Source organism: Carica papaya, chromosome 9 (assembly GCF_054855325.1).
Source record: "Carica papaya isolate Zhongbai chromosome 9, ASM5485532v1, whole genome shotgun sequence".
In the NCBI taxonomy this organism is placed as follows: Eukaryota; Viridiplantae; Streptophyta; class Magnoliopsida; order Brassicales; family Caricaceae; genus Carica; species Carica papaya.
Window position 1 is genome coordinate 11,036,314 of NC_142317.1, and position 12,482 is coordinate 11,048,795.

Below are 12,482 nucleotides of genomic sequence, written 5' to 3' on the forward strand. Positions count from 1 at the left end.
AAGTATAAAAGAACAAACTAACTAAAAGAGAAATTCGAAAATAAAAGCTATAAATATGACTACAGAGTCTTCAGGCGTCCCCTTCGCCGTCTTCCTGCGGAACGGGCTCGGGAACAATGTCTTCCTGATCTGAAATGATTAAATAAGGAATGAGCTACACCAGCCCAGTAAAGACATCACACTATCTCACCGTCACGGAGGTAAAGTTGGGTAGAAAACACAAAAAGACCAATGGAGCATAGTTTACAACAAACTCGTTTATTAACATAAAAACCTTTACTATCCACTTATCTAAGTGAAATTCACAAAACAATATACGAAAGCAATAACATTATCATCATCACGAAATCATAGAAACTGTATGACATAATACTTATCACGTCTTTTGCATCTCAATCATTACACAACATATTTTTCTTTATTTACCAGCCTACTAGTATCCATGGGGATCCATAGGGGTCCCGTTACCCGTGAACCCTTAACACTTGTAATCAGATTCCAGGGCTGTCCCCATACCCCGTCCGGTATGGGCGCCAAAACTATAAACCTCAATACCTCGTCCGGTATGAGGGTGAAACGGGCCGTCCCCATACCCCGTCCGGTATGGGTGCCAAAACACATAAGATCTCCATACCCTGTCCGGTATGAGATACCACGATCCCGGTAGGGTTCCCTACGGACCCGGTTCGTCCACCATCTCCCAGGATATCTAGTCAGGCTGACCACATTATACAATTATCAATTCACATAACCTTTCATTCCCCTTTCCCTCAGTCAGCATCATCAATTCGCAAACAAACAAGCAAACCAGTAATTTATGCCAAACAAGACAACACACAACATCGGGTTCTCAGTCATTCAACCATAATCAATAAAACAGTAATATGTGCACACGAAACTATGAAATGAAAATATAAGACCTCATACTGCATTTTAAAACCGTAAAATAGGCCAAACAACAGCTAACAGACAAACACACCAGACTCGGGCTCCATTAGTGACTTAAAACAATTTCACACATCTGTTGATTCATGAGATACCATTTTATCATTTATTGAACTTTAATACCGTGATACGAAGTAGGGTGAGGGGTCCTTACTCGTTTCGGGGTCCGAACACGGCTCCACAGTGCGTCTACAGGCTGTCCCTAATTTTTCTTGAATTTTTTCCGGAGAACTGAAACACACTACTGGTACCTGCACGTGTTCCAAAAAATCCCAAATTAGACCCAGGACCCCTTTCGGCCAATATCGCAATTCCAGCACGGCGGCTCCGCCGTGCTCCGGCGACGGCGCCGCCGCTTGCGGCGACAATTCGCCTCGGGTTGGCCATTTTCAGCCGAATTCGGCCACACTTGCATCGGTCCCTGTGATAAAACAACCCTAGGGCCCTCGGGGGGCCAAAAAAATTACGAAAAACCGAAGCTTACCAGCGACAGTGCTCTCGGGTGCGGCGGCTCTCCGGCGAGGTTCGTGTTTTGGTGATTCGGCTCCGATCAACCTGTAGAGAAAAAAATGGTGATCACGGTGATATAAAAATTGCATCAAACGGAGGCCGGGAAGGGCCTCATCGGAGGCAAAAATCGAGGTGGGGCGCGGCAGCGCTGCTGGGTTTCGGCCGTGTTTTACGGCCGTTTGGTCGGGATTTTGGCTCCGATTTGGCCACAAGGGAACTCAGCGTGGAAAAAGGAGTCAGGAGTATGAAATTTACCTCGATCGGCGGTCGAAAAACTCCCCGGTGCGGCGGCGGGTGGCGGCGGCCGGCTCCTCCGGCGTCTGGTTCGTCTTCTCCGGCGAGGGCAGGCGGCTAGGGTTTTTGTGGTCAGGTGTGGGGGTTCTATTTATACCCTTTTGCCTTTTGATCACAGCCGTCCATTTTGATTAAATCTGGACTGTCTGTTTTTGATTGAATCTGGGTCGTCCGTGCGCGTGCATCTGGGCAGTCCATGCGATTGCATCTGGGCCGTCCGTGCGCACGCTTGATCTGGGCCGTCCATGCGTGCGGGGACGCATCTGGGCCGTCCGATCGCGCGTACGCGGATCGCCCACGTGGCCCGTTCCCTGGTCGACGTGGTCTTGCCACGCGTCCTGGTTGGTCAGGGCTGCTGACTGGGCCGCTGACGTGGCTGCTGACGTGACGCTTTTTTTTTTTAAATTATAAATTAAACTAAATAAATAAAAATAATAAAAATAATAATAAAAATGCTGAAATTATTTGGGCGTTACAGTTAGAGTTTACATTCCTTACATAATAATTCTGAATATCCAATAGGGTTACGGGAATATTTATTCTAAAAGACAAACAGAAATTAAAGAAATAAAGCAAAAAACGAATAGCTAAACATCCTATGATAACCTTCACTAGCACTTAAAGGGAATCCGGATAGTGAACTACTCACAACTATCTTGTTAATCGGAATCTGGATCTTGATCCTCTTGATCTGAAATAGTTAATGAAATGGTAAACTACATTAACCCAATAAGAATATCACACTAATCACATATACAGAAAACTAAAGATTGGTAAAAAAATAAAAAAAAGCAACTAATAAAGCTCTTGCTTTATTTAAATATATTTGAAACTTGAAGATATTTGTTTAATACTTACCATAGCGAATTTTCCAAAAACAACCTATGAAGTCCCTTATTCATATTACTTTTTATTTTCACAATAAGAGAACAAGAAATAATAGCTTTCCTTTCTTACCTACTTATTGGTACCCCTAGGGATCCATAGTCCCTCCTACTCATGAACCTAATATCCAAATTTTTAATTGACCGGTCCCCATACCCCGTCCAATAATGGGCATCAAACATTCCATCACCTCAATATCTCGTCCAATATGAACGTAAACTATATCTCCTAAATCTTTTTAGTAAGGGACTTTCCAGTCTTGTTCGACTGAAGTAACGTTCACGGTAGGGTTCCTTATGTACTGGATCCGTCTGCTCTTTTCTTGGGTAACAAACAAGTCTTTCACATACAAATTTTCATCAACAAACAACCAATGAACTCATACTAATATCTCATATCACACATACAGATAAATTAAACTACATTCATATTGATAGTATATAACCAAAATAATCAGATAGGTTTATAAGACTATTGAACTATAACTTAAGAATATGTACTATATAAAAATCGAGCAATTAGGACAGTACAGAAAAATAAACAGGAAATCAAAAAAATTATGAACTAACTAGTTCCGCCTCCATTAGTAATCTGTAATTATTTTTAGGATTTTCTAATTTTTCACAAAAATATAAAACTATATATCATTAAGTCTTAATTTACTATAACGAAGAATTAAGTGAGGGATTCTTACCTAGATCGGTGTTTCGAGATGTCGAGCTGTCTACTACGTCTCCTAATGGGTACTAGGTTCCCTAAATTTTTTCTGCGAAATTCAAAATACTCGTCACATACCTAAAAATTCAAAATCGATGTTCAAAACTCATTATGGCCAATTTTGGAGTTCTGGCATTACAACGCTGCCATGCTCCGACATCGGCTCCGCCGCCCATGACAACGATTCGCCTAGGCCTGACCGATTTTGACCAGTTTTAATCGTATCACTGCAGAAAAATACGTTAGGGGACTCGCTTGGCCGAAAAATCACAAAAAAAAATTGAATCTACTGGCAGGGGGACCTTCGGGTGCAGCAATTCCGTCGATCCCCCTTCGCGGCTAAGGTTCTTTCTTTGACTATCCTACACAGAAAAAGACGGTGAATACAATGATCGAAAAATTACGTAAAACGGGAATCAGAAAGGGACTCATCGGAGGAATTTTGGGGTTTTAGCCGCGGCGGCTCCGCTGGGCTTTGTTTGTAGTTTCCGATTCACCCGGTGTCCCTCTTACTTCGATTTGGTCATAGAGTTATTCAGAATCGAATTCTAAGTGGGTAGAGGGAATTTTTATCTTTTTTAGTGGTTGGGGGTGGCTTCGGCACAACGATGGTCAGCGGTCGGCGATCGGTCTTCTTCTCCGGCGAGGGCTGGTGGCTAAGGTTTAGGTTCCCGTGTGATGCAAAATATTTATAATCATCCCATGTTGATCTGGACTGTCAGTCGCAATCAATCTCGACTGTTCGATCGCGCCTAAGGAGACAAACGAATTTGAACCGTTCATTGCGATTAATCTCGACCGTCCGATCACACATGAGGAGAAAATAAATCCGGACCGTTCGATCGCGGAGCACATGGATCGCCATTGTGGCCTCTCACGTGGCACCGAAGTAAACGCGCCTTGCCACGTGGCATGTTTCGGTTCGTCGAAGTTGTTGACTAGGATGTTCTATGTGGCCAAATTTTCTTTATTTGCACTTTAACTCACTCTTTCTAATTTTTCTTTCAAAAACACTCATATAATTCAAATTTTCACTTATTTTTTTTAAAATTATTTTCAATCTCATCCTTAATTCATTTTTTTTAAATTTCACTTAAATAAAAATAAAATAAATTATTTTAAATTAATAATTAAAAAATAAAAAATTTATCTCAAGTTGTTTTTCGAACCCGAATATTATAAAAAGTTAGAAGTGTTTTAAATTACATTATTTAAATTTTTTACGTGAAATTTAACCACAAATTTCAATTAAGAATCTAAAAATCAAGAATGACGACAATTCTTAAAAAATCATTTAATTTTTATCAAATTAATGAGGATAACTCAAATATTGTACTATCCAAAAGCATTTATTATTTATGGCACACAACATGGTATCGAACTAATAACTCAAATAGTGTACTATCAAAGAACATAAAATTAAAGGCATAAAATATTAGAAAAAAGTTAAAAATCCCAATAAATAGAATAGCGGCATTTGGCAAGAGAAATGACAAAGCTGTAAAATAAGTAAATTAGCAAATAATATAGGTAAAAAATTAAATAGAAATGTTTGGAAGTACTATTTAATTGTTACAAATATTTTATTACTTATACTATGTTAGATATTGTTAATTTTTAAAAATATGAAGAAAAAAAAATAAGTAAATTGATTGTATAAAAAATAATAACATAAAAATATAGAATGTATTTTTTATATAAATAAATATAAACGTGTAATTCTTTTATTTCTTTTTTCTTAACTTACAGATCCTTCAATCATAACTAGCATATATACATCCTCATGACCCCTTCAATCTGTTCAGACAATTCAGGATCTACCACAATTACCCTCCACCTTCATTCATCACCGCCACCAGATTGTCTTAGCATTTGCTTCTTCATGCTTTTGAAACATATAGCAAAAAGAAAACTACTTCTGATGTTCACACACATTTTTGTTTTCAATTATTTATTCAAACATATTCCGAAAAAATATAGAGCATAATTCTATATGAACAACCAAAATTACCAGGTAGTAGCATCTAGAAACTGGCACTTTGCTTGAATCGACTATTCAAGTAAAACAGCATTGGGGAATTAGGAATCCTTCACCGTGAAAAACCTAATTGTAATTGTGCTTGGTGGCAGCTGCTGAGATTGTATTTTAATATCTCAGTAAAGACTTACAGAAAAACATCTCTACTGTCAATCATGTCACTATGCATCCTGGCGAGTACTATTAGGTCTTAAGACTTCTCTTATTTTTCCAGAATTCATCTTTCTTTCCCTTCTTCTTAGCTTTTACCCTACCCAGTTTGCTATTGATAATTCCGAGTATAGCACTCCTGTCCTTCCGATTCTTCATAGCAGCTTTGACATCCAAGATCGCCCTAAGCTTTTCATAAGACTTCAAATCTGGCACTTGTCCACTTTTTACCATTTGCTTGTGGTAAAAAAATGCCCTCTTGAAATCACAAACTCGAATGTAGGCGTAGATCATGGTTGAATAGGTAACGGAATCAGGTTTTAGACTGAGAGCTGCCATCTCTTTTAAAAGTTGCGGCAATTTTGAGTGTTGTCCGCCTCGTGCATATGCGTTGATTAACATGTTATATGTCATCAATGTTGGTTGTAAGCCCATCTTTCCAAATTCAGAGATCACATCCCTTGCTTCAGCATACTGGCCTTGCTTAGCAAATCCATCAAGAAGAGTGTTGAAAGTTACCTGAGTGCCTTTGATTTTTTCATGGATCATTAATTTCCATATTTTCATCAACCTCTGTGTATCACCAGCACGCCTAAATGCATCCAGGAGAGCTGTGTACGTCTCTGTCGAGGGTTTTATACCTTCTTTTTGCATATTTTCAAATGCAACATAAGCTTTCTCATGCCAGCCACTGACTGAATATGCATGAATTAGAGCTGTATATGAATGCGAAGTTGGTTTTATACCCACTTTCTTCATCCTCAAGAATGCATCTGCAGCCCTGTCACTCATCTTCTTCTGCCTCCCATATGCACTTACGAGGCACGTATATGATTTAGCATTTGGCTCTAAACCCATTCCCTGCATTTCTAACAACAACTTTTCAATGATCTCTGGCTGGATTCTTCTGCTGTATGCATCCATGAGAATGTTAAAGGTAGCAGATGTAGGCACAAGGCCTTTAGCTTTCATCTCAGCAAAGAGGCCTTCAACTTCTTCAATCTGATTACATTTACCGTAAGCATCCATTAAAGTGTTGTAAACGATGGCGTTTGAAGGGACGCCTTTCTTCTCCATTTCTGATTGGATAACTAGGGCTTCATTCTTCAGCCCCTCATCACAGAATGATTTTATTAGAGCACCTAAAACCTCTGGACTCCATTTGACTCCTTTTCTGTTCATTTTCTCAAAGAAGTCCCATGCATCTTTTGCACTATGGCCATCTTTCCTCATGATTGTGATCATTACAGAACACGTAACATGATCTGGAAAGACATTATTTGTTTCCATTGCTTCATTTGCCTTCCATGCATCATCATATCTGATGGAAGTAGGCAAAATCAACTATCAGCTTTTGCAAGCTAGACCCTTGTGTAAAGCAGTAAATTATATGCTGAAAATATTTTTTTTGAGATAAATATGTTGAAAATATTTTTAAAATTGGAGAGATAAAAAGAGATATCCATCTCACAGCTAATTCCAAGAACTTAAATCATATCGAGCGGTTTTTTTAGTTTTAATGTTACCATATAGAAATGTTTATTCCCCTTTTTAGCTTGAAGACTCACAGAAGTGGTCTCCAATTGTGAAACCAAACAGGCACATGTACCAAGAACAGCAATTTTTGACAATGCCACAAATCTAAATCCCCATCAAAGTTCCTCGCAATCAACATGCAAACAAGATATTTTACACCGCATATTTTACAGCAAAAAAGAAACGACCTCATGACCATATAAAGCAAACAAGAACATGAAACTCAATCTCTCAGATGTCTGCCTATGCACCTATTCAGAATTACAATAAAAAAGAATAGCTGACTGTTAATAGAAATCTCAAGCCTAATCTTAACTTGCAAGAGAACTAAAGAAGAATCAAAGAGCTGAAGTGAACCAGGCAAACCCAAATCATTCTGTAATTAAGTTAGTGCCAAACTCTACATTTAATGAGGTAAAACCACGGCTTCTAGAGTTATTAGATCAATACCTACCATGTTTCTTCACAAGTATTTAAGGCCAAAGGTAATGTCAGTGCCAATATGACAGGTTGCTAAAAAGGATACTTTACCAGTAGTAAGACACGTAACTTAAGTCAAGAAAAGACTGGGGGGCCTCTATAAAGACTTTTTTTTTAAAGAGAAAAAACAGAAAAGACAACAGCATCCACAGGCACCCATTTATAAGAGACTACAACGGATCTCTAAAACAGAAGACAAAATATCTTTAAGGTTCCTCAAATCACTACTATTCAATATAGGATCTCTAACAGTTTAGGGATGTTGCTTCTAAATTAGATCAATAGCTTCCACTGATAAATTTTTTTTACTACCTAGTTAGTAACTAAAGTTTTAGGTTTGAGTACGCAGTATAGACTTTGAGTATCAAACTTCAAGAACCCAACTGCAGATTCCACTCAAACTTCTATAACAAAAAGAAAAACCAAGAAAGAATTATAAAAACAAAAAACAAAAGAGCAAAACAAGGTAATCAGAAACAAAAAAGACATTATACCTTCCGCAGGCGAGAAGACCGGAAATGGCAGCATTATAAACATGAACATCCCTGAACTCCTTCGTCTGAGGCAAATTCCTAAACAAAACCACCAACTCATTTCCCATCCCTGCCTTTCCTAGCAATGGAAACAAAACGGAACATGCACGGGGTGTTACCAGAGATGGCTCCTGCAATCCCATCCACTCAAACAAGTACAAGCAGCAAGTCAGTTGACCATGTTGACCCATCAGGACCAACGTCTCCACACAATCTCTCTCACTAACCCTTCCTTCAAAACCTCCTAACATCTCCCCTAAAGTGGTATTCTGCGGTAGACTCTGGACAACTTGCATAATTTCTCCCACAACACCCTTTGGTAATGCAGTCGGATGGGTATCTAAAGGACCCATCTCTCCTTTCTTTTCTGTGAGAATGTTTTCATTATCTGATTCAGTATCAGATTCGGCTTCATGGATGGAGTTGATGTCGGGAGCGAGATGCCAAGAAGAACGGCGATTTTTTTGGAGAGAGAATTTTCCCTCTCGAGGCGGGTCTTTAGTGGAGATGCGAGACTTGAAGAATCTAAGCACCGGGTCTTTTAGCTCACCCTCCTCGTCTCCTTCTTCTTCTTCGCCATTGTCTTCTTCTTCATGGTTTTTAGTTTCTGGGTGTTGTTGTAAGAAAGGGAGGAAAATAGGGGATGAAGAATGGTAAGAGGGCGAAGAAGATGGAGGTACAGAGAGAGAGATGGGTGTAAAAGAATTGGAGCAGAGAAACAGGAGAGATTTGGAAGCAAGGTCATGGCGATATGGATACTTATTGATGTTAGTGAAGATAAACCCAAAAGAAAAAGCTTGGCGAGCGACAGCCATGACTGCGAGATGGGGGAAGTTCTCCGGCCACTTTATTTTCTAATAATTTTTAACGTTTAAAAATAATTTTCTCAATTTTATTTAATAATTATTTGATATTACAGCTAATAAATTATTTTATAATACTAAGTGATTATTATTAAAATTATTAATAAATATTAAAAATTACTGGAAGTAATTTCAACATATTATAAATACAAAATTTATTAATAAATAAGTTTTATTTTAATTAAAGAGTTAATTATTATATTATACCAAAAAATTACGGGAATAAAATTCAATTTGAATCTTAACTTAGAAACAAAGACAAAAGTTAATTTCTGCATTTTATTTATATTGTATAATTTTTATTTTTTATATTAAAATTTTTAGCATTGCTCCAAATACACTATAGCAATTAAATTAAGAAAAATAAATTATATAATATTCATATATACGTTCCAAAATTACTTTAATTATGATTACTACTTAATAAATTAAGAAAAAAGTAAAAAAAATTAATTAAATTTATGAAAACGATAAAAATTACTGAATGTTCCAATAATATAAATGTTGTTGCACTTCTCGCTTTTATATCATAGAGTTCTAAAACTAAATCCGTATGACACTCAAGTTAATAGATTTAAAATTTATTTGAAACATGAAAATAGAATCATACAAATATATACAATTCTTTAGTTTTATGAGATTTAAAACACCATCCTTAAAGTTGTAAAATATAATATGGTAAAGATCTATGAAAACTCCAATATTTAAACCTTAAAATGATTTAAGGTTAGGTCACTTTAAATTTTTCATTTTTTTAGATCTTTTAAATCATTTATAAATCTTTTACTCCATATTTTCTTACTATAATCGTAAATCACCAAAATTTAATATAATCTCTCATGTTACAAGCACTTACTAATAAGCCAAGCTTTCCTTCATGGTTCACGAGCTTCGTCCGCTCAGTTGTCGCATCCTCTGGTAGTGAAATCCTATCCCAAGTCTCTATGTCTTGATGGATGCAAGTATATAATTATGTAACGTGAGCCAATGACATACACTGTAAGCAAGTACAATAGGTTCACGTTGTGTAATGAATTCACTACTATGAAGTTTAACATCTTGTGGCCTCCTCTATGCCCAAATATTTGAATCAAAACTCTCACAATGATAAGTAGGAACCTTCTTATATGATCTTGGACTTGGTAGTCTGAAAATTTTATAATGCAAAGGATTTGACCGAACTGCTATTATGGTAATTCCAATTGTATAATAATGAGTTTTAGAATTGGGTAATACCCATCATTATTTAATAGTAGACCTACAAATATAATATATAGGATTTGAATCCTCAATGGATTGGTGTCTACACAAAGAAAGAGACCTTGTTTCTACTCGCATGCTTCAACCTTCAATAAATGAGTAGCTAATAAGTTAAAGTTCATGTTGAAATCAAAATTAGGTTTAAAAATGGGAAAAAAACTCTGTATAGTAACCACAATTACCTATGCTTTGGATGCAACAACCTGTTAAAATCTTATCTCTTTGGCTATGGGCATGTAAAAAAGCTGATTCATATGTTAGATTGTTGCATTCTTTGTCAAGTAGTTTGCATCTTGTCATAGTTTTTATTGATGATCTAGATAGTATTTCAAAAACAATATCAAAAGAGAACTTAGTGGACTCCACATGATTTTTTTAAGTTTTTTTTTTTGTGAATGTATAAGAATGTAAATAAATAAAGTAGGTTATGATATATGTTTATTTTAAAAATAAAAACAAAAGTGTAAGAGTTTATATTAATTAATGGTGCCAAGGGGGCACCGCCTGTATATAAAAGATTTACAAGTTGATTAACATATCAACAATGTTACCTAAGTCATCTAGACAATTAATGGTATGTCCCAAAATAATTGAACCAAAATAGTGAAATCAGTTGTCTAAAATGAGGTTGAAATAAAATTTTTTTCCTTTAAAAACCCAATTATTTCTTTCTTTCTAAATAACCCAAAAAATAGAGAAGGGAATGAGTTTGAGATTTTTTCTGTTGTTACTAAAGACCTCACAAGCAAAAAGTTTTAAAAGTATAGTCATTTCTAGCTTAAGACAACCTGATCAGGCCAAGTGCAATGGACGACAACTTTTGAGTAATAGAGCATTCAAGAAGGAGATGGTTACAAGTTTCTATGTTGTTTTTACAAAGGTAACATCTGTTAATAGAGATGATGCCCCTCCTCATGAGGTTATTTGTAGTGGGTACGCGGCCTTTGGCGGCTTCCCAAGCAAAGAAAGATATTCTGGGGGATGCTCGTGATTTCCAAATAATTTTATAGGGGAACAGTTTGATGATAGGGGTGGAGTTGTTAGCAGAATATTGTAAAGAGATTTGATAATGAATTTACCGATTTTATAATTCATCCATCACATTTTGTCCTCCTTATCAGTAAGTTAAACAAAGTTAAGAGAATGTAGAAGACCCTCAAATTCCTCAATCTCTCAATCCTATAAGTTCCTTGTAACCATGATGTTCCATTGTTCGACAAGATCAGAGTCTAAAGCATCCTTAACTAGCATGTTTTTGTCACACGAAATAACATGGATGCGGGGAAATCTAGAGGATAAAGTGTCTGTAACAAGCCAATAATTAGATTGAAAATGTACATTAAAGTTGTTGCTAATTTGCCATATAGAGTTCTCAAGCATGGTGCTGTTAGATGCCAAATAGCCTTCCAAAGGCTAGAGCCATATTTCCTATTTTTGATCTTGTGAAAATCACTAGAATTATACTATTTGTTCAAAATAATTGATTTTCATAAGTTATTGCTTTCATTCCAAAATTTCCAAATCCATTTACCCAACAAAGCTTTGTTAAGAAAAGTGAGAGATCTCAATCCCAAACCATTAAGATTTAATGGTCTTTCAATTTTAACCCAATTCACAAGATGCATTTTCTATTAGTGTCATCATCACCCCATAAAAAGTTACACTGAATAGCGTCCAATTTATTGGCAATGCTAATGGGGATGTTGAGGATGAATAAGTAGCATATTGGAAGATTAAAGAGAGTGCTCTTGATGAAGGTTAGTCTACCCCCCTTAGATATATATCTTCTCCTTCAATCTGAGAGCCTATTTTGAAATATATCAATGACCCGAGTCCCAACAATGTTTGTCTTTAGATTTAATGTCGAATGGGATCCCTAAATAGGTGATCAAGAGTTGTGTTAGTTTGCAGCCCATAACTTGAACACGAGTATTTCCATAGTCATCACAAAGCACCACAAGTTCTAATTTGTGAAGATTAATCTTTAGTCCAGAGACTGCTTGAAAACATAGTAAAATGCATCTAAAAAATAATAAGGAACTTATGTTAGGTTGACAAAATAATGTGTCGTCTGCAAAAATAGTTGAGAGAGCTATACTGAGTTCGAACCTTGTCCGATGGGGATACCTTTGAGAAGGTGTAGATCTTTGGCCCTTTCAATAAGTTTATTAAGCGCTTCCATCCCAATAATGAACAAAATGGGAGAAAGTGGATCACCTTGTCTTAGGCCTTTAGAAGCTTTGAAGAATTTGGACTGCCCCCCATTAACAA

The 12,482-nt window shown here is 36.6% G+C and overlaps 1 protein-coding gene across 1 annotated transcript; it reads right to left on the reverse strand.

Annotated features, from left to right (window-relative positions):
* Nucleotides 1-5,053: 5,053 nt before the first annotated feature.
* On the reverse strand, nucleotides 5,054-8,944 carry LOC110822998 (pentatricopeptide repeat-containing protein At5g50280, chloroplastic). The gene is made up of 2 exons (XM_022053252.2): nucleotides 8,050-8,944; nucleotides 5,054-6,860 (listed from the first exon to the last, which is right to left on the reverse strand). Exons 1-2 carry the CDS (start codon nucleotides 8,901-8,903, stop codon nucleotides 5,573-5,575), a joined length of 2,142 nt encoding a protein of 713 aa, XP_021908944.1. The 5' UTR covers nucleotides 8,904-8,944; the 3' UTR covers nucleotides 5,054-5,572.
* Nucleotides 8,945-12,482: the final 3,538 nt, after the last annotated feature.

Excerpts from the sequence above, each read along its gene's own strand:
- LOC110822998 (XM_022053252.2), bottom strand. The coding sequence starts at position 8,903 with ATGGCTGTCGCTCGCCAAGCTTTTTCTTTTGGGTTTATCTTCACTAAC. Across the intron at positions 6,861-8,049 it reads GGTCTTCTCGCCTGCGGAAG|ATATGATGATGCATGGAAGG; the intron begins GTATAATGTCTT and ends TACTTCCATCAG.